At 37.7% G+C, this 23493-nt stretch overlaps 1 protein-coding gene across 8 annotated transcripts in view; it reads left to right on the top strand.

Annotated features, from left to right (window-relative positions):
* Positions 1-12355, top strand: part of Dgkb (diacylglycerol kinase beta) — a 690706-nt gene extending 678351 nt beyond the window's left edge. For all 8 annotated transcript variants that reach the window (XM_045135964.1, XM_045135963.1, XM_045135965.1 and 5 more), the window contains one exon: positions 8695-12355. In XM_045135964.1, the coding sequence (XP_044991899.1) occupies positions 8695-8802 (108 nt within the window). In that variant the 3' untranslated portion in view covers positions 8803-12355. The remainder of the gene's footprint in view (positions 1-8694) is intronic.
* The last annotated feature ends 11138 nt before the right edge of the window (positions 12356-23493 follow it).

Genomic DNA, 23493 nt, shown 5'->3' with positions numbered 1-23493 from the left:
ATGAGACTCCACATAGAGACAGGAAAGGATAAGTGTAAGAACCAGACATCTTTGGTTTAAGCAAAAAAAAAAAAAAAAAAAAAAAAAAAAAAAAAAGTTTCTGATGACTAGTAAATGTCCCATATTGATTTTTTCCCCCCTGGGGAGAAGAGGAATCTGGCATGTGGCAGGAATGTTGCCAGGTATTTCTGAGATAAATCACATGGTCATAACTTGCAACACCCCAGTACTACCCAAGGAATTTAGAAAGGCTTGTCTCAGATAGAAAAAGGGCAAGATGTGTGTGTGTGTGTGTGTGTGTTACTAGACAACATGTAATCATACTTGAAATGTTGATACTTTAAAAAATAACTAACATTTACTAAGCATATGTACTATACATAGCATTTGTGGTACTTGCTATGCTATTACTATGATTTGGCAAATAAATATTGAGGGACAAAAACATAATAGCCTTTGATCATGTTTTATAGTTGACAAGCTTCCGTGGCTAAGGTTCCAAGAGACATGGTCAAACCATTGCCTTATGTCTCAACACTGTGTTCTTAACATAATGCTGAACCAAAAAAGACTACATAGGAAATTAAATACACACACACACACACACACACACACACATAAATATAAATATATATATATTTGCAAGAAAGAAGAGAGAATGGGTGATCCAGGGCTTGCAACTGCTTTGTAAACAAATTCCAGATGCATGCACTACATTGTGCATCTGGCTTTACATGGGCACTGGGGAATCAAACTTGGGGTTTTAGGCTTTGCAGATGAACACTTTAACCACTGAGCCATCTCTTCAGCCCAATAGGAAACTTTAATATGAAATATTACTTGAGAATAAAATAAATACTTTTCTTGTGAATATGTTTTAATATTAGCCAAGAAAGATAAATTTTTGTATTGTTTTCATCTGTTGGCTTGGTTTCTCAATTTGACCAAAAGTTGAAGATGTCCAATAAGAAAATATAGATTCTGCATTAAATATTATGGATGATTTTTCTCCATACAGACATGGGAATGATAAAAATGTTTTTAAAATATCTTTCACATTCCTGGAAAATAACTTAAAGCCATAAAAATATTTTGGAATGGAGAACAAAAATCATACCTCAAAGAGATTTCAAATACAGGTATAGCTATTACTTCTCTAATATTGCCAAATGGCCTTCCCATTGCTTTCAAAGGAAGTTTTCTCTCCTCCATACATATTTAAATTTCCTGTGAATTTCACCAGCAAGAACTCAACTTCATGTTGTAAAGATTTGGTTTTAAATCTTCACAATGATTTCTCTGAATTAGATTAGAGACATTAACATTAATTTTGGAAATTGCAATCATTCCAGAAAATAATGGGCTGGATTCAAAGAAACTGGGAAAGGATTTTATAAAATTGTTATGTTTCAGTGCTTTGCTTTTTTGGCAGTTGTGGACCTGAAAAATTTATCATGCACTTGATCCTCACTGTCATATGGCTCTGCTGCACGCTTGAATTCAAAGTGGTTTCCATTATTGGAAGGATACAATCCTATTTCAAAATCAAACTAGGTAACTTTTAATGTTCCAGATAATTGCTAAATTAAGCTCTCCCCACAGATATTTTATGGCATTTATTTTGCTCTGAAATCCCCATTCATTTTAAGACAGCTGAATAAATCCAGTGATAATAAACTCTTAAAGAGATGAAGCAAGGACAGAGAGTTTTGGCTAGGCACAGGGAGACTATTTATAAAGGAAGATGCTACCTGCTGAGATGCATCCCAAGAAACACGATGTTATTGGGCTCACCCTAGTGTGTAGCCATGGGAATCAATTATAGAGAGGGTATGTTGAAGCCAAATTTAATCAGTATATATATTACTGAAGTTGAGAACTATTCATGTATATTCCAATTGAGAGGTTTTTTTTTTTTTCTTTTACTAAATAAATGGTGGCATTTAGTAGAGCAAAGATATACTTGGAAAATTTACTTCAGCTATTGATCATTTAATAGAGCATGGTTTTAGTTTTTAATTTTTTATTTTTACTTATTGATTTGAGAAAGAGAGAGACAGATAGAGAGAAAATGAGCACACCAGGGCCTCAGGCCACTGCAAATGAACTCCAGATGCATGTGCCCCCTTGCGCATCTGGCTTACATGGGACCCAGGGAATCAAACCTGGGTCCTTTGCCTTTACAGGCAAGTGCCTTAACTGCTAAGCCATCTCCCCAGCTTAAAAGCATGGTTTCCAATTAAATTTTTTCTTCTACTTTCTCATAATTCTTGATACAATTTTTGCATGTGTGTGGAGGCACATGTATATTGAGTGTGCATTCACATGTGTGCACTTACATGTGTGTGAAGACCAGAAGTGCTACCCAAGGTGGCCTTCCAAGAACATTGTCCACAGCTTTGTTTTTTGTTTTTTTGTGTGAAACAGTGTCTCATTGGCCTGGAACTCATTAATTAGGCTAGACGGGCTGCCACCAAGTCCTAGACATCCTTATGTGACCACCTCCTCAGTGCTGGCAAACATTTAGTATTTTAACTTAATTGTATCAACTGTCAGAAAATTAATATCTGTGGGTCTAATACGACCCAATGCCTATTTTTATATAGCTATCTATAAGAATGGGTAACATTTTTAAGTGGTAGGAAAAAAATCAAAACAAGAGTAATACTTTGTAATGTGAAAATTTTATGCAAATCAAATTTTAGGTTCCTTAAACAAAGTTTTGTTGAAATGTGGTTATACTCATGTATTTACACATAGTCCAAGACTGCCAGTAGTCTAAAACAACAGTGTTGAATGGCTCTTATGGGCACTGCATAACCCATAAAGCCTGAAGCATTTGCCATTTTAGTCCTTTTCAGGAAATGTTTGCCAATATTTCCATTTTTGTCTGGACAATCACATTGTAAGGAGTCCTACCCTTCCTTTGGCTCTTACATTCTTTCCACAACCTCTTCCACAATGGACCCTGAGCCTTGGAGGGTGTGATAGAGATATTTTAGTGCTGGACACGCCTCTGTCACTTCTTTTCAGCACTGTTTTGCCTTTTGGGTAACCCAGTGGTCACTGCCATCTGAAAAGAGAATCTTCTCTAACCAAAAGTGAGAGTAGCATTAATACATGAATATGAACATTAAGTGTAGTGCTTATAGGGCAGTTTGGTGAGCATATTATGTACATTTAGCCAGACAAGAGCAGGCTTTATGCCCCTAAGGTTCATGACATCCCCTGCCAAAGGCTTTTGATTAGGTTTTCAATAATAGGCACTTTACATGCTGGGGTAACAAGGTCAATGAGAAATCAAGCTGGTGCTGAGCTGAAAACCTTCTACTTATAGACCAGCCAACTGAAAGCTAGAAAAAGCTCCTCTGCATGAAACCCTATGGAAGACAGAAGTCATCAGCAGTGAAAACAGTAGGCACTGGAAGCCTCAAGTTTGGCCAGACAGGCCAAATGACCAAATGGGTGCAATAGCGGCATGTCTGCTCTGGGGGAAACCAACTGCTCTCTAATTGGACTGGAGGCCCACTCTATGGGAGGGAATACATGTATCTGGCTTTCTAAATGGTTACTTGGGATTCAAACTCAGGTTATCCTGCTGGTGCAGCAAGTACTTTACCACCACAGCCATCTCTCCAACCCTACAAGGACACTTGTAAAATTAGAATTATAGGTTTTCAATAGATTTTCTTTCCTATCATTGTTGGGTCACCAGGTTTACCTCCACATGCATCCAGATTGCCACTATGCTGCTCTGTTTCTGAAAAGAATTTTTATAATACATTTATTTAAATCAATAAATAATATAATCATTAATACTAGAAAATTATTGTCATTTGAAAAACCAGTTCTGATCTATAAATACTTCTTTTCCTACAAAGTGTTCAGCATTCAGTCTCTCATCTTGTAAAAATCATCCTAATTAGTTTTTACTTTTCTTAATTTAAAAAAAAAAAAAGAGGTTGGAGGGATGAGTCAGATTCCAAGCATCTGTGTAAGTGTCAGTTGGACATGATGGCCTGCCTGTAATCCCAGCACTCAGCAGCTGAGACAAAACAGCAGATCCTCAAGGTATGTTGTCTGGATAGACTAGTGAGCTCTGGGATCAAGTGAGAGACTTTGCCTTGATAAGAAAGGTGGAAAGCGATGGAGCAAAACATCTAACATCAAAGTTTGGTTTCTAAATTCATGCAACCACGTGCATCCTCACTCATGTGATCACATATCTACACACATATATAGGAACACAGAAAAATTCATGTAACCATTCCATTATTCACATTTATTCATATCAACAATCTTTCCCAAAAACTTACTCTATAGATCTCTACAAATTGAGCATCCTGGATTCCAGTGAATTCTGATTTTTAAATGGCTATCTTGGCTCATGCATTTGTTCTGCTGAAGAACACCTTCAAATATTTTTCTTTCAAATAAATTGTGACTAATATACAAGAAACTAATTCTTTAGATCATTTTGTGGCTGAAAATATATTCAAACCACTCTGGTGTTTAATCATTACATTGACAGACTATGGACTTGTAGGACAGAATTAACTTTCCACTGGCATTTGAATGTGTTTTTCTATTGTTTTTTAGCACAGATGTTCTGAGAAATACCATGCTAAGCTCATTTTTTGTTATGTCAACTGAAGGCATTTAAAATCTTCCCAGTATTTTTCTTTTAAATTTCACAATACTATGGGATTTAATCTAGGCAAGACATATAAAATTATTGCCTTTGAAGTCTAAGAACTCATGTTCAAGTCTACAGGTCCCACATAAGCCAGACGCACAGTGACACAAGCACACAATGTCTCACATGTGTACAAGAGGGCACACGTGTCTGGAGCTTTTTTGCAGTGGCTGAAGGCCCTGTTATGCCCATTCTCTCTCTCTCTCTCTCTCTCTCTCTCTCTCTCTCTCTCTCTCTCTGATGGCCTGGGTTTGATTCAGCAGTATGCACATAAAGCCAAATGCACAAAGTGGAGTATATGTTTAGAGTTCCTTTACAGTGGCAACAGACCCTGGTACACTCATTCTCTCCTTCCCCCCTCCCCATTTCTCCCTACCTCTCTTTTACCCCCTCTATCCCTCTCTCTTTGCAAATAAATAAATAAAACATTTTTAAAAAAATAAAATTAGACAGAGCCAGGCATGGTGGTACATGCCTTTAATCCCAGCACTCATGGAACAGAAGTAGGAGGATTGGCCACTGTGAGTTCAAGGCCAACCTGAAACTACACAGTGAATTCCAGGTCAGCCTACCTTGAGAAAAACAAACCAAAAAATGAAAAAAAAAAAAAATGTAGGAAGACAAAACAGAAATCGGCATGGAGGAATAGAAGCATCTTTCGTGGATTTTCGTGCTTTGTTTTTATTGTTGGCTTGATTTGGGGTTTATATTTTCTTTGTTTTGAGACAGGGTCTACCTAGTAGTCTTTGTACCTTGGCCTCCTGAGCACTGGAATTACAGGTGCACTCCATCACCACCACTACATCTGGCACCGTAGAAATGTCTTTGTTATATTATGGAACTTTCCACAAGAGTAGTGGGACATCATTCCATTAATGAGAATATGTAACTTGCTTGTTATAAAGCTCTGACCTTCTATGCTGATGCAGCCCTCCCCACTTCATCCTCAGTGGAATTGCTATTGCTTCTGCCAAACGTACAAAGACACATCATTATCTGATGAGATGATGAATTCAAGGAGCTTATATACAGTAGGCAGTGTGTGAATGCATGTCCCCTATGCTAGCTCTCCTGACAGATTACCAGTGGCTTCTCATTTCGTTTTTTAGAGAAATAATGTTAGGTTTAATGTTAAGCTTAATAAACTAATTGTGTACAAGAAGTTATGGAAAATTGCAAAAGTAAGGTTGGCTGATAGACTCCTTCAAACCCAAAAACTAAAACTGTGGATTAGTAACAACGATTAAGGACCTAATTATCTAGAGAACCCTGAGGGCAATATTGTCCATTTTTTTGTTTGTTTGTTTTGTTGTTTGTTTTTTGTTTTTTGAAGTAGGGTCTCACTGTAGCCCAGGCTGACCTGGAATTCACTATGTAGTCTCATGGTGGCCTCAAACTCTTCACAATCCTTCTACCTCTGCATCCCAAGTGCTGGGATCAAAGGCGTGCACTACCAAGCCCAGCTCGATATCCAATTTTTAAAGGAATAAGAACAAATAATTGTTTTTTAACATTTATTTATTTATTTATCTATTTTACAGAGAAAGAGAATGGGCGTGCTAGGGCCTCCAGCCACTGCAAACAAACTCCAGATGTGTGTGCCTCCTTGTGCATCTGGCGACTGTGGGTCCTGGGGAATCAAACCTGGGTCCTTTGGCTTTGCAGGCAAATGCCCTAACCACTAAGCAATCCCTCCAGCCCAATGAGCTTCCTTTTTTAAAGGAAGCTCAAAATAATGATAGCTGTGATCCAACAAAATTCAAATACCAAAAAAAAAAAAAAAAAAAAAAAAAATCAAAGAACAACTCAAGTCTCAATTACGTGGTATGTTAGCTGGAATTTGTCCTAAATTGATGCTTATTTTATATATGTAAATGAAAGACATATTTCTTATAAAATTTTAACATTAGGCAATAATTATCTCATTTTCCGAAATATCTTAATACTGTCATACAATCTAATGGATTTAGACCACTGAATGTGAATCAGAAATCTATCTTCTTATTTTAGCTGCTTGATTTGAATGTGGGTTTATCATGTAAGTAATATGAAATAACTGCTTCCTTGGGTACTCATTTTTAAAATGACATTTTTACATAAAATGATTCACTTTTATTTTCTGAAACAGAAATAGCTCCTTTCTTTTCTGCCTCCTATTTTGTTATATATAACTCTACTGAACATGCTTATTTAATTTCTCTTTCTGTGTACTAAAAATTCTTGGGGACAGAGATTTAGTATTATTTATTTTTTTTCTAAATTCCTGGTGCACTGACTGGGCTATAGAAGAGGTAGATTAAACTCTCGTAACTGAATAAATGATGAATGATAATGCATTAGATCCTGCCTCAGGTATTCAGAGGAGCTTAAAAATCAATGGCTTAAGATTTAGTGTAATCTGAAACTGAATTAAAAGGAAAAAATTGCAAAGACCTTTTCAGTATACATATATGGGGGAACTGGGGCATCTTAACTTGTCTGGCTGTTAATTGCATAAGAGAACAAAAATAAAATGAATTCTGATATCCAGAGAGTTTGGACCTTGCCCTTATAACTACAATTTATTTTTATGCTATGAGAATGCTGAATGTTTCCAGCACAACCTGCTTCCAACATACAAAGTTGTTCACTCTTTTTTAGCTGTTCTGTCTTTTTAGACTGTGAAGTGAAATTCCAGTTCTTAAAAGTTCGCACACTGATTTTTTGATATGGTGTCTCATGTGTCCCTGGTAGGCTTGAATTCATTATAACCAAGGGTGACCTTGAACTCCTGGTCCCTCTGCCTCCACCTCCCAAGTGTTGAGATGACTATTGTGTCCCACATCCAGCTTTTCCTAGTACTGATTTTAATGATCCAATCCATGTGACAAAAATTTTTTTAGATTCATTGCTTTTAGTGAATGACAAGTGAAATATATTCATTTTAACTTGAAGATGTCAGGTATGCACTTTAAGAGATCAATTTTTGCAGCTTTTAATGAGGTAGTGTTTCTTTCTGAAAGAAACACTCGTCTCTGGTGCGGATGCTGGGCAGGTGACAACTGTTATTTAATAAGTGATGGTTCCTGTATTAGTCGCAGTTCTCTAAAGAAAATGTCTTAGATTGCTTTTGAAAAACTCTCAGCGTCACTAGCCCAAAGGCAAGATGTGACCTTTTTATTACATAATGAGAATCATTTATTATCTTACAATGTATCTTAAAGTCACAGACAAAATGCCACTTTGATAATTGCTTTCAATTAGCTTTGAGCATAGCATATATTCATAAAATGTCTTCTCTAATTTAGAGTTGAATTAGAGAAAATTGCAGACATAATCTCCGTTAAGGTTGTCTCATTTAAGGTGATTCGTAGTTTTATATCAAAGAAATCAAAATGAGTAGCTTCAGAACAGTCTTTTCGAGTGTTTAAGCAGGCTTCTCAATATTTGATTCTATTCTACTACCAATTAATTAACAAATTAGAAAGCTAGTTCATCATTTCTGACCTTTAGTGCATGTTAACTTTTGACTTTCCTTCTTAATGATTGTTTTGAAATTAAACCTTGTAGCTCGTGTGGAAAGACAGAAACAATCTGATTAGCAAGATAAATAAGGCTTGCCCAATGCTAAGTACATCCTATCATGGGGCCATCATGGCGACTCTGAATACTGTAATGGTGCCTTTTTCCTGCTTCAATAAATAACACATAATCAATGGTCTCAAAATGACCCTGGATAATCACACAGCCTGAATGAGGAGTTTTGATATGGAGGTATTACAAGTGGAGTTAGAGCTAACATGATATTTCAATTGGGAACATCTAAGATGTGGTTTTCAGTATTCTTAACATGCAAATACTATTTAAATGCATATTCTTATCACCCTCAAAATGTAGAAACCATAAAACTCAGAAATGGCATTTTACTTCTGTTTTGTTTCAGTAACTAATAGAATATAAGAAAGATTGTCAGAATATGGTGTTATGTCTGAGATGACTCTTTCCTCTGTCTTTCCTAGATAAAAATTACCCACAAGAACCAAGCCCCAATGCTGATGGGTCCTCCTCCCAAAACCGGGTTATTCTGCTCTCTCGTCAAAAGAACAAGAAACCGAAGCAAGGAGTGACCCTGTGTTCCCAGGCAAAATTGGCAAATTTGGACCAGGGAACACTCTGAACCATTTCAAGACACCTGCTCCTGAAAAATCATGGAATTGTTTTAACAGTTTTTTTGTTTGTTACTGAGTTAATGTAAAATTCAGCTTTTAGAATTTTATTGTGTCTGTTTTTTATAGGCATCTTTGCATGGAAAAATCAGTTTACATGAAGTGATACTGCGTATTTTTGTTGCATGCATTCCCACAGGTTTTTATGTCTCCTGCCCATATCTTAGCCCATTCCCACATTCTGATCTGTGAGAAAAACCTGTGAAAGAGGAAAAGGAAACAGCATGGGAAACATCATTTTCGGTGTGACTGCAGTGATTGATAATCATGAATCAGTCTTGCTCAATGATGTGAGTGCAGAATTTTGTGCCTCCCTGTTAGAATCGGTGTTCAATATTTGGCATATGACTTGAGAAATTTTAATGGAAAGGTGTTATTAATTAGTTGTCTATGATACCTTGCTATATCTAAATAGATTTTCTTCAACATTTTAACACTTCAGAGTGAAAATTAAAATATTAGGCATAAGGTTTTCTTGTGCTCAAAAAAAAAAGTAGTTTTCATTTTGTTTTGTTTTGTTTTCACTTCCAAAAACATGAGTGAAAAAATGTTTCTTGGCAGTGAATTGTGAGACTATGACAAGCATTATTTCTTGTTGCATGAGAATTTAAACGAAAGTTCATAATCACACTAGTAACCAAATAGATGTTTTAAATCATGTGCCTAATGAATGTGTTTCCCGCCAAAGATTCAGAAAAAAAAATGTTTGGGAGAAATGGTTTATACATAATTAATTAAGCATTGTGGAACAAATTTATAGCACCTGTGATTAATCTGTAATAACTAAAAAGCCGGAAGAGAGTTACCCATTTATTATGATTAAAATGCTCTCCAATCACAAACAGTTGGCCTTACAACACAATGAAAGCTCAATAGCCAATTTCTTGGTCATTTGGTCCTCCTGAAATATAGGAGCCTGTAACTTTTAGTGGATCAGTTAAGTACACTTGAAGGAAGTGAATAACTGTATCAGTGCCCCTCTGGTAGGAACGGGCACCTGGAAGCACAGTGAGCACACGGGAACAAATCATGCAGCATCTAGCCCCTTCCCACTCACCTACGGCAGCCCCACTGCCAGCACATTTCAGAGGTTTACTTGGAATTATATAATGACACAGATCACTGCCCAAGGTGTCCATGGTATGGCTGGAATCTCCGATTGCTTAAAGAAATCATGGAATTCCCGCTTTTCTTGGTGTTTCATTGAGGCTAGTGTACGGAGTGAGCTACTTCTGAGCAGCCTAAGCACTGTTCTTTCCTACTGGTCCGCATCTCGCTGCTGCATGTGCTGTGTTTTCAAACATGTCATAAGGACGGCTAGTGCTTAGAATGCATGATTTATTAGTTTTTCCTTCCACTCTGCATTAAAGTGCTAATGATTTATCAGTTCTATTTTTCTATTGACTCATTCATCTTTGAATACAAATAGCATTTAGTGATTCTGTTGCAAACAATCCTCTGCATGGATTTATTGATTTCAAGTACAATTGCTATAATTTTAGGCCTTTGGTTTGAAAATTCAACTGAATGATGTTATATGAAATCACGATTCATGCAAGATGCTCTAATGGAATATCATATATAAAACATATTCTTTTAGTATTCCAGGAACACTGGAAGCTAAATCCCAATCAACAATAGCTTTATTTGCATTAAAAATTAAAGCTCTTGAATAAAATTAAGATGTAATTTAGAAAACCCAGGAAAATTCTGATCAAAATTGCAAATTCAGTACAGTAAACACTTCCTTGCCCTAGTACAAAAATAACAAAACAGTTATTTGGCAAAGCAGTAATCTAGATCTATAGTAAGTTCAAAACATTAACAAATGAATCACTTCACTGGTATAATATTACATAACACAGGCATGAATTTTTGTGTATGTATAGTTCTAAGTAATAAATATTTTTACATGAATTGATGAGTTTTTCTACAATGGGCAGGCAGGCCTTATATCAAAAACATTTTGAATCCACAAATTATTTTATTCAGTACACTGCACAGTGATTTCTTGGTTACCTCTTAGAGTGTGTTGTTTAAAGCAGTAACAGTTTCTGAATCATTTTTAACAATCTGTGTACTGGAAGAATGTTGGATAGACAGTGGGATGAGACAAATTTAACAAGCTGCCTATGTGATTTCAGTAATTGAAATAATGGGAGGCAGTTTCAACGTAGCTGAATAATGATAATTAGTGCCAACAGTAGTTACATTTGCAGTCAGTCAGATTCATGGTAACACTGATAGTTTCTTTTTTTATGGTACTAATGTTCTTGCCCTTCAAGTATACTACTCCTGGGGTTTACAAAGTAGTTTTTTTTTTTTAATCTACTTTATCTTGATGGTTTTGAAATAAAGAAGATATTCTCTCCCTTTTTATGACAGCTTCATGTGAAGAATATATATTTTAAGGAAAATACTAAATGGAAAGTTCTATGGCATATTAAAATACTTAATAATGAATGTTAGTTTTATAAAATGGAAACTTTTCTTCTACAAGTGTGGATGTTCAAGCTGTTGAACTGACCTCTTCAATACAGAAGATATAGTGGTAATAAGGTTTTAAGTGAAGTTCACGTGAAAACCATTATTGCACTCACACAAGGGACAGAGGGAAAGATGCGCCTTGCTAAACACTGCCATATGCTGAGTTCGGGAACAAATTCTACAATAAAAACCAAGAGACACTTTTAAAAATTAGGAGTGGTGAGTTCTGTGTGAAACAAATGTTTTCTCTCTTCCGTGTTTATATCATGTGTATTTGATGTGGAAAATGGTGATCTTTTTGTTTGTTTGTTTTTATGGAAAGAGAAGTCTTGCAGGACTTGACAAAATCGCACTGAAGGACAGTCTTGTCTTTTGAACATGGTGTGTAGTTGCAGCCTTCCTGAGATGATGGAGACTTATAGAGACAGCCCACTGCCACAACCTAGTGAAGAACAAGGAATTGCAAGTGTGCTGCCATGCTTCATCCTAGTTTCCATCTGTTGGGGATGAAGATTAAATACAGTTTTCAGGGAAAAACATGTTTGAATCTCAGACTGTCTATGCTACTCAAATGACACAAGACTTTTACATAGTCGCACTCCTTTTTCTGTGAGTTAGCTAGTTTTCTATTAATTATGAGAAGAAAAAAATGGACTTTTCATGGCACATATAGCACCCAAAGAATTATTCAATGGACAACATATATATTCCACATTAAAATACCAAGTCCTTCTAAAGTACGAGACTGTAGAATTTAATAAAAATAAATTAATGAATGAAACTGACGAAAGAACTTTCATTTTGTGGCAGAATTCACTCCTTAATATTCCCAAATTAAGTTGCATTGTGTTTAAATAAGTCGGAGTAAACTCACACTTGAATGTTTCTATACATTCTTACTGTGTTTAAAAATAGAGTTCATTTAACTACAGTATCTTAATTATTTTCTCAGAAACTGTTATGTATAATACCTTGCTTTTTGAAATAAAAGTGTTAACCATTCAATGAAGTGTCATTCCTTACTGCCAGTTTGACCAATTCTCCCTGTACGTGATCGGCCTGTGTCATTTACTTGGTGGCTCTCCATGAAAGGACTCGAGCCAGCCACTTGCCTTTCTCAGGGAGAAAGACTCTTATTTTGGGACTAAATTATTTGTCTTTAAGAACCAATCTATTTAAATTTGGAGTTTTTTGCTCCATGTTTTGGCAATTAATGTGATTGCAGGACTTTTCACAGATTCTAGAAAAGCCAACAAGCTGAGTGAGGGAGGGAATTGTGGTTTAAGCTGTATTTGGGGATGGAATGTATTTCGAATATTTTCTGTGTGACCAACCAGCAGATATATCTTAGGCATTGTCTATGGAGAAGAAAACATTTTTAGAAGGTCAGTAGCTACGTAAAAAGTGTTTTGGGGGACTAGGGAGACGGCTTAGTGGTTAAAGACGTTTGCAAAGCTTGCCACCCCAGGTTCAATATTTTAGCCACTCACATAAAGCTGAACAGTCATTCAGTTGTAGCAGCAAAAGACCAAGGTGCAAAGGGTAAATGAATAAATAAATTTAAAAATAAATGTTTTTTTAAGGGCCCATTCTTTCCTCTAAATAAGAGTTAGTTATATTGACAGCTGCATTACATGATTGGATAAGGTAAAAGCAGGGTTCTTCACTCACAAGTGCAGAAAGAAAGGAAGTGTGGGGGAACCATTCTTAAAGGCTTCTATAGAAAGAAAATCTATAAATAGCTTTTTGAAAATCTAAAATTTCACATGGAGAAAGAAATAGAATTAAGACAACTCAAAATAAGAGAACATGAGGCACAGAAAGCAAGTCCCGGGCGCTTCTTTGCCTCATTTCATTAAATGTTAGAGAATTTATAAATGAAACATTGGGGCTGTGCTTCCTGTTAAAGTTAAACAGGAAAGAAGGGGCAAGAAAAGGCCAGGAGGGAAGAGAAGAAACAGGGAATAAAGTAAGGAGGGGTTAGAGGAAGAGAGAACAAAGCAAAATATTAGGATTCATTGAAATTTATTTCACAGTCTAGAATAGAGAAAAACCAATAATCCTGATTTTAAAAGACTCAAATCGGCACTGGGCCCTTGTACATTTCCACACATTTGTGATAATATATTAAAAATGGATGTACCCTACTAAGTTCTTTAGAGCTTAAGAAAATTAAAATTAGAGGGCTGGAGAGATGGCTTAGCAGTTAAGGTGCTTGCCTATAGAAACATAAGGACCCAGGTTGGATTCCCCAGTACCCACATAAGCCACATACAAATGCTGGAACATGCATCTGGAGTTAGTTAGCAGGGCTAGTGGTCCTGCTGCATCCATTCATTCCCCAATCCCCCGCTCTCTCCCTATCTCTCTCTGCCTCTTTCTTTCATAAACAAATAAAATGTAAAAGAAAATGAAAACCAGAGAGAGAGCTAGCACATCCCTCCTCTGTGTTTCTCACTGGCCCCTTGCTCCTCCTTTGCCGACACCAGTATGAAAGGTCGGCAGGTTTCACCCACCAGCCAGCACTTTCCTGGAGAGGGCCCTGTCAAAGGTTCTCATAGAAATCACAGAACCCAGGCCCTTCATGGAATTTTGGCTGTGACATCAGGCTGGATAAGTGGGTGTGTGGCAGTGGCAGTAACGGGAGACCACAGTGGCCAAAGTAACCATGAACCGACCACAGGAAGGCATCTGCAGTGACAGAGAGGCCTATGAAGCAATGCAGAAACAGAAGTTGAATGGTCCCTTCTTAAGTGCCTGAGTTTGTTAAAACCCACCCAATCCTATAAATTGCAGGCATTAACGATAGTCACTTGTTTTCAGTAAGTAGATAGGACTTGTTCTGTTCCAGGTATAGTTCTATACCTAGATGAACTCATGTGAGTTCTACAAGTGTCCACACGATGCATCCATATCACATGCGAGGAAACAGATTTAAGCTGTAACAGTCAGAAATGAAGCCCGAGCATGCAATGGATGCTCTTCTAAACACCATGCCACACTGTCTCTCAACCTAGCTGAACAATTAGGTTCAATGTAGGTAAAAATAGCAAGATAATGTACTATAGTCATTATTTGATTTATAGTAGAAACATTTTTTTTCATTTTTTTACTAATTAGTTTTGTACTCAGTGAATAGTCAAGTTGGTACCATTGTTAGACTCATCCATGTCCTACCCCCTCTGCGTGGCTCCTCCTTGTTGAGGTATAGGGGTCATGCATTGTGGAGTTAGCCCACAGTTATGGGTAGGAGAAATGTCTCTGCGTATCATGACCCAATGTGTGGCTCTGACATTCTTTCTGCCCCCTCTTCTGCAAAATTTCCCTGAGCATTTAATAAAATCTTTTTTTGTTGTTGTTGTTTTGTTTTGTTTTTCGAGGTAGGGTCTCACTCTAGCCCAGGCTGACCTGGAACTCACTCTGTATTGTCAGGGTGGCCTTGAACTCACGGTGATCCTCCTACCTCTGCCTCCCAAGTGCTGGGATTAAAGGCGTGCGCCACCACGCCTGGCTTAATAAAATCTTATAAGAAGAAAAAATATTCAAGACCAGGAATGATGTCACTAATGTTAAGAGAACATACTGGAAATTTTAAAGGCCTGATAGAAATTTCAAAAGGAAATTGTTAAAGGTGGTAGAGTCTCTTGGCTCATGGGTCCATGATATGCACTTAGTAATTACCATGCCCAATGAAAGATCACATCAACAATTTTTAAAACTCAGGAAATCAACTAGAATAATTTTATTAACTACTAGTTGTAAAAACAAAGCTGATGTGGAGGATAGATAACAGAAAGACGTTTTACCTTGGATATTAAAGGGAATTTTAAACCACTAAAATAAATTTTATTCATAGATTCGATTATATTTTCATATAAGCGATTGACTGTTTTGGGTTTTAAACCAGGATGAAAACATCTCTTTCTTCATATATCAGTTAAATGATATTCCTGACATCATACCTTTTTCTAATCCACTTTCCTTAAAATTTATATACATTTCCTTTGTAAATGTTATCACATTTGTTGTTTTAAGTACATATGCTATCTAGAATTCCCTAATTTATTTTGGTTTTCTAGGCTTCCATGAGCTTTCCCCTTGGTTTTGTGTACACCATCTTAGGGCTTCTCTAATGCACGTCTCCAAACTTTTCCAACAAATCCATCCTAAAGGCTTAAGACAGATGACCAGGGATAACCACAGGAATGATTCCACTCGGGTCCGCGTCAGAGGTTGCTGTCTGGTATGGTAGCGAGAGCGAGGAGGAGCAATTCAGAGCAATCAGGGAGCAGAGAGAGAATGGCTACGCTGACTGCTTTTCTCTCATTTCCCCTTTAATACCATGTGGATTCCCAGACCAGGGCATGTTGCTTGTACATTTATGACGGGTTTCCCCTGTGACTTCACCCTCTCTAGAAATGTCCTCATGGACACACATAGAAACTTCTCCAACCAATCAAAGGTTAATGGTTCCACAATGGGATAAGATTACGAATCACACTAGCAGTGATTTGGAGGAGCTGCTTAAGAGCACTAAAGTGAACTCTTTCATTTATAAAATGGGTAACAGCCCCTCCATTGAAGTTCCCATTAGGATTAGTTAGAACATATTCAGTGCTCAGAGAGGCGCGACTCAGCCGACGGGTACACACGTGCAGCGTGAGTAGACTTGGGCTCCTGGATCCCCAGCTCCTGGTTCCCCCTGCGCTAATAGGCACACGTATACAACGTCAGTAGGCCTTTGTTCCCAGTACCCCACTTCCCTCCCTGTTGCCTGTACCCTGCTGCGGGTATGGAGTCAATGCGACCTTGCGCAAATGTGGCATGAGTAGGCCTGGCCTCCCAGCTCTGGGGCTCCTGGTTCCCCTGCTGCTGGTGTGGGGTGGCTGGGACCCTGCACAAGTGTGTAGCAATAAGAGACACAGACGGGACCGGTAGGGAACCACGGGATCCCCACATGTATTGTTGATACATGATTCGGGGTTCAGGAGGGGGCCCTGTAACTTATGAAACCCAAGTTTTGGGTTCTGTCCTACCTTTAATGAATAATTAATAAGCAGGGCTTGGTAGCACACGCCTTTAATCCCAGCACTTGGGAGACAGAGGTAGGAGGATCGCTGTGAGTTCAAGGCCACCCTGAGACTACATAGTGAGTTCCACGTCAGCCTGAGTTAGAGTGAGACCCTACCTTAAAAAACAAAAGAAAACAAACAAACAAAGAAAAAGAATAGAGGAAGAAAGCCTACTCCTTAGGGTTAGGGAACCACAGGAGAAAGCCTGTTTGTGGGGGGGCAGATAGACACAGGTGAATTCACATCTGGCCTCAGCCACCTCCTCTGATTGGCACCAAACCATACCTCTAACTGCCTCCACATTCCTGTATTTCTTCCCCAATCACCTCCACAGACAGAAACCCCCAAACTGGCCAACTCCAGACAATGGAAGCCTCCAGTGAAAACACAGAAAAAACAGCATAAATAGAATGCTGAAATGAAAGCACAAGAAGCTATGTGGACCTGGCCAAGCAAATTACTTAACTGGAAGCAAATCATCAAACCTCAAGCAATCACATAAATGAAATAAACACAGCCTTCATCACTAAGCTTTCTTTAATTGAGGAACCAGGAAGACCTCAAAAGAGAGATAAAAGTATTGAAGGTGAGTCAACAAATAGAGCATCTCAATAACCAGCTGATTAAGCTTAATGAAGATGTGATCAAATTCAAAAAGGGATTCCAGGAAGCATCAAGAAAATCAAACCTCAACCTGAATTTGAACTCAACAAAGAGATGGACATGATGTAGAAAAACACAAAATAATTAAATAGAGCTTCGAGAAGCCTCTCTAGAAGCCCTCACTCACAGTCAGTCATGAGGAGGACCAAACTTCTGGTCTGGAAGACAAGAGAAGAAATTGATTGGGTGTCCTAAGAACATTGGTAAGTTCAAAAAAATCAAGCAAATGGAATATGAGGAAATTGTAAAATACCCCAAAATGATCAAACATTCAGATCATGGGTATACCAAAGGGGGAAGAAATCCAGGCCACATGCATAGAGAATATATTCAATAAAATAACTGAAGAACAATTTTCCAGATTTGCAGGAGAGAGGCCCATCCACATACAAGAGGCTAACAGAACACCAAATACACAGGAGCAAAGGAGAAACTTAAGGTACATCATATTTAAAACTCCTTATAATGAAAACAAAGAGAGAGGCTAAAAGCATCAAGAGAGGAAACAACTCATTACCTAGAAAGGTAATCCCATCAGAGTTACCTCAGATTTTTCAGAAGGGCTAGGAATGGAGTACTTCAAAGCCTAAAATCCTATGGCTTCCAACCTAAACTACTATATACAGTATCCCACTAACATGGCAGAGATTAAGTCATACCTCACATTTATAACCTTAAATATTAATGGGATTAACTCACCCATAAAAAGATACAAGTAAGCAGGGTGAATCAGAAAAATGGACCTTTCTATCTGCTGCCTTCAAGAAACCCAACTTTCCATTAAATATAGATACCCCCTCAGGGTGAAAGAATGGAAAATTATTTTCCAAGTAAAGGTAAATAAGAAACAAGTGGGTGTGGCTATATTAATAACAGAAAAATAGACTTCAAACCAAAAGTAATTAAAAAGGACAAAGGAGGTCACTTTTTACTCATCAAGGGAACGATTCAACAAGAGTACATCACACTCATAAATCTTTATGCACCAAACACAGGTGCACCACATTTTATAAAGCAAAACGTACTTGACAACAAATCACAAATAAACCCCAATACTATCATAGTATGGGATTTCCATATTCCAATATCATCATTAGCAAATCTACTGGAAATAATAGATCTTAACAACACCATAGATCAGTTAGACCTAACAGACATCTACAGAACATTGTATCCTAGTTCTACAGAATCCACATTCTTCTCAGCAGCCCACAGAACCTTCTACAAAATAGATAATATATTAGAGCATAAAGCATGCCTCCATAAATTCTGGAAAACTGTTGTAATTTTGTGCATCATATTGGACCACCATGCTTTGAAGCTAGAAATTAACAAAAAGAGAAACAACAGAAATTGCACCAGCTCCTGGAGACTGAACAATATGCTACTAAACAATGAATGGGCCATGGAATAAATTAAAAAGAAAATTGTTAAATGTCTTGAAGTGAATGATAATGAAAATATAACATACCAAAACTTATGGGATACAATGAAGCCATTCCTAAGGGGAAAATTTTTAGCATTAAATGCCTTCATAATAGACAGAAAGATTTCAAATGAATAGCCTAACAATGCATTAGTTAATTTAATTAATTAAAGACATTAGAAAAATAAGAACAATCCAATCCTCAGAGCTCCAGATGGAAAGAAATTATTAAAATCAGAGGATAAATTAATGAATTGGAAACAGAAAACAACTAAGAAAGTTGATGAAACAAAGAGCTGGTTCTTTGAAAAAATAAACAGGATTGATAAACCCCTGACCAATTAGATCAAATGAAAAAAGAGAAGTCTCAAATTAACAAAATCTGAAACAAAAACAGAGAGGTCACAACAGACAGACATTAATGAAGAATCATCAAGACATACTTCCTTAACCTCTACTCAACAAATGTGGATAACCTGAAGGAATGAACGAATTCATAGACACATACCACCTACCAAAATTAAGTCCAGAGCAGTAAATTGCCTAAACAAATCTATTATAGCCATTGAAATTTAAAATGTGATCAAAAACATTTCCAAAAGGAAATATCCAGGATCTGATGGATCCTCAGCTGAATTCTACCAAACCATTATCAAAGAACTAAAATCAATTTTTCTCAAGCTATTTCACATAATCAGAAAACAGGGAATTCTCCCAGCCCCTTCTATGAAGCTAGTATTACCCAAATACCAAAACCAGGCAGAAATATGAGAAAACTATAGACCAATATCCCTGATGGATTTAAATGCAAAAATATTGAATAAAATCCTTGCAAACTGAATTCAACAACATATCAAAAGCATGCTCCTCAATCCAGCAGGCTTCTTCCCAGGGATGGTTCGATATGCTGAAAGTACTTAACGTAATACACCACATAAATAGACATGAGAACCACATGATCACATCAACAGATGCAGAAAAGGCCTTTGAAAAAATACATCTTCATGACCACAGGGCTGGAGAGCCTAGGCATTGAAGGTTTATATCTCAACAAAACAGAAGCTATACCTAAAGCATCTAAAGACAGGGAGCTCACATTAAGTCTGGGAGCAAGACAGGAGTGCCCAGCCTCACCCACTGCTCTTCAAATTAGAATTAGAAGTCTTAACCCAAGTGATATGACAGGAGAAAGTTATAAAAGGGAGAAAAATTGGAAAGGGAGAAGTCAAACCAGCCCTATTTTCAGATGACATGATCTATAAAAGACCCAAAATACTCTACCATAAAAGTTATAAAGGTGATAAATTCCTTTAGCAAAATTACAGGATATGAAATCAACACAGCCAAATCAGTACCCTTCCTATATGTAAAAGATAAATATACAGAGAAAGATATCAGCGTCGCTGCCCCATTGTTAAATAGTCACACACACACACACAATCAAGTACCTTGGAATAACACTAACCAAGGAAATGAAAGACTTATATACTGAAAATATAAAAAGACACTCAAGAAAGAAATTAAGGAGGAAATGGGAAGACAGAAAAGCTTTCCACATTCCTGGATAAGTAGAATTAATATCATTAAAAGAGCAAACGTACCAAAAGCAGCATACACATTCAACACAATACCAGTAAAAATCCCAGCATTAGGCTGGAGAGATGGTTTAGTGGTTAAGGTGCTTGCCTGCAAAGCATAAGGACCCAGGTTCTATTCTCCAGGTCCCATGTAAGTAAGATGCACATGAAGCTGGAGTTCATTTGCAGTGGCTAGAGGCCCTTGTACTCCCGTTCTCTCTTTCTCCCTCCCTTTATCATTCTCTCCTTATACATCCTTCTGTCTCTAATAAATAAGAATAAAAACATGTTTAAAAATCCCAGCATAATTCTTTACAGAGATAGAAAAAGTAATCTCAAAGTTTATATGGAATGATAGAAGGCCTCAGATATCCAAACATATCCCAGCAAAAGAAACATCTCTGGAGGTATCACCAAAGTGAATCAAAAGCTCTACTACAAAGCCATAGTAACAAAAACAGGATGGTACTGGCATAATAATAGATAAATAGACAACTGGAACAGAATTGCAGACCAAGCCCTTAGCTCAAGCAACTATAGATACTTGATCTTTGACAAATGAGCCAACAATGTACAATGGAGAAAAGACAGCATCTTTAACAAATGGCGCTGGTCAAACTGGATAACCAAATGTAGAACAATAAAACTAGCCACATTCCTCTCACCATGCACAGAAAACAAACTCAAAATGGATTAAAGACCTCTACATAAGACCTGAAACTCTTAATTACCTGGAAGAATAAAATAGGGGAACTCTTGACAATATAGGAGTAGGGGAAGACTTCTTGAACAATGCCCCAGGAGCCCATGAAATTAAACAATCACTCGATAATAGGATCTAATGAAGCTACAAAGCTTTCGTACAGACAAACATACCATAAACAGAGCCAAGAGACTACCCACAGAATGGGAGAAAATTTTTACCAGCTGTAACACTGACAGAGGCCTAATATCTAAAATCTACAAAGAACTCCAAAACTAAGCAATAAAAGATTAAACAATTCTCTCAAAAATGGAGCAGAAAACTTAATAGGGAATTTCAATGGAAGAAATAGAAATGGCTAATATTTTCACATAAGAAAATGTCCAACATCCTTAACCATCATGGAACTATACATTAAATCTATGAGATTTCTCCTCAGTCCAGTCAGGGTGGCAACCATTAAAAAAAAAAATCAACCAACAATAAATGTTGGTGAAGATCTGGGGAAAGAGGAATATTCATTCACTGCTGGTAGGAGTGCAAACTTTAACAACCACTATTGAAATCAATATGGAGACTCCTGAGAAAAATGAAAATAAAGCTACCAACTGACCCAGCTGTTCCTTTATTGGGTTACTACCTTAAAGGCTCCACACTTCACTGCAGAGACACTTGCTCAGCCATATTTTAAGCTGCTCAATTCACAATAGCTAAAAACTGTAATCAAGCCAGATAGCCATCATTTGACGGTTGGATAATGAAGATGTACATATACACAATGAAATTCTACTCAGCAGTAAGGAAAAATAATACAACAAAGTTTGTAGGAAAATGGATGGACTTGGAAGAAATCAAACTAAGCAAGCTCACGTAAGTACAGAAAGCCAAATTCTGCATGGTCTCCCTCATCTGTGGTTCTTACCCTGGAACACATTGAGTTGCAGGCATACCTGACAAACAACTGAAGTGACATAATAGGAATGGAAGTTTATAGGCAAAGGGGAATTGGAGGGCAGGGGGATACACACAAAACTGAGTACAAAATGAATTGGTACCATAGAAATCGTTCTCCTAGATTGCAGACTAAAACATACAACCCTCAATGGGATCATGGAGGGCTCATCTGGTAAGAAGGGCCCTGGAGAGGGTAGGGATGAAACCTAACCCTAAAATGGTTGACTCTGGCTTATAATTTCCAGTACCAGAAATTGATTACAACCCACATTGAACTATTGATCAGAGAGATCTATGAGGTCCCCAAAATAAGACAGGCTTTTGTCAGAGCACTGAATTACCCACCTGAGTTAAAGGACCCTATTACTGCAGACACCGCATGCTGCTGACACAGAATATCAAGATATCTGGCTGGAATCTGGAAAGAAGCCAATTCCCAGGTGCCCTGCCCATTTAGTGCCCAAAGTGCTCCATGAGCTTCTGGGGGTGGGGGAATGCCGAGCAACCTTAGGTACTACCAGGGGCACTGCTATATGAAAGCAACCAGCCTGACAAGATGGACACACCTGTACAATAGTGGCACCCAGCCTAAGCGGATACAATGGTTCTCTGATGGGCTACGAGATCCACTCAGTGAAAATGAACTCATAGCTGGAACTGGGAACTGAGTCACAATGCTATGGAGACCAAGATCATGGAGTGCAATGAGAAGCTGCCACTAGTCTTTAAACAAAAGTGAGGCTACGCCCAACAAAATCGCTCAATTAACAATGCTCATCCCATTTAACCTTATTCTCCCTTGGAGAATCTGTTTTTCTTTTTCAGAAGGCAGAAAGAATGGAGAAGATGAACTACCTCTTGTATATCAGCCAGGACCCAGGTGAAACCACAGAGGAATTGGAAAGATCAACAAGAGTGCTGCTTCCATTGCAAGCCTGACAACCAACACCAGGGTGATGGAGACAGACACTCAGCATACTCAAAATATACCAAAGCAGAAATTCAGAAGTTCCTGAGAGCACAACACTAAAGTAGTCTTAAAACACGCCTACCATCGCTCAAGGAATTTTGTGCAAGAGGGGTGGAAAGATTGTAAGAGCCACCTAATGGAAGGGAAGGTTCAGAGGCATTGCCTGTCCCCCTTTACAATGACTAACTGCTGCTCTCACATCTTATAACCCATGCCTCCAGGGGAAATGCGAGCAATCCCACTGAAGAGCAACCTCAGAGGATTGGGGCTGGGAAGGACAGAAATGATGGTACTAACATTGGATGTGTCCATACAAAGCTTCTATTTCATAAAAAAAGTACAATGCCACAGTCAATGCTCAGGAGCTATTGGGCACAGTCTGATGGCACTTTCTGCTGTTAGTATTATTATTTTGTGTCCAACTGCGCGCACACACACACACACACACACACACACACACACACACACACACATGCGCCATGTTCTTTTACCCATGAATGCGCACTCCATTCCAAACAATCTGAACAAAACTTTTCACACAGTATATGACAACATTTTATTGGCAAAGTTCAACTTTTGAAGTTCAAATTTTGAAATGAAATCTGAAAACAGACATGTCTCAAATCTTGATCTCTCTTCCCTGTACTACCATGAGGTACTTTTAGTCCTTTGCATATTGTATCACCTTCCTTATTCTCAAATCTATCACGTACTACTCCTTTCCCTGGTTTTTTGTTATT

The sequence above is a fragment of the Jaculus jaculus genome, chromosome 16 (assembly GCF_020740685.1).
Source record: "Jaculus jaculus isolate mJacJac1 chromosome 16, mJacJac1.mat.Y.cur, whole genome shotgun sequence".
In the NCBI taxonomy this organism is placed as follows: Eukaryota; Metazoa; Chordata; class Mammalia; order Rodentia; family Dipodidae; genus Jaculus; species Jaculus jaculus.
This window is presented reverse-complemented; position numbering and strand designations above follow the sequence as displayed.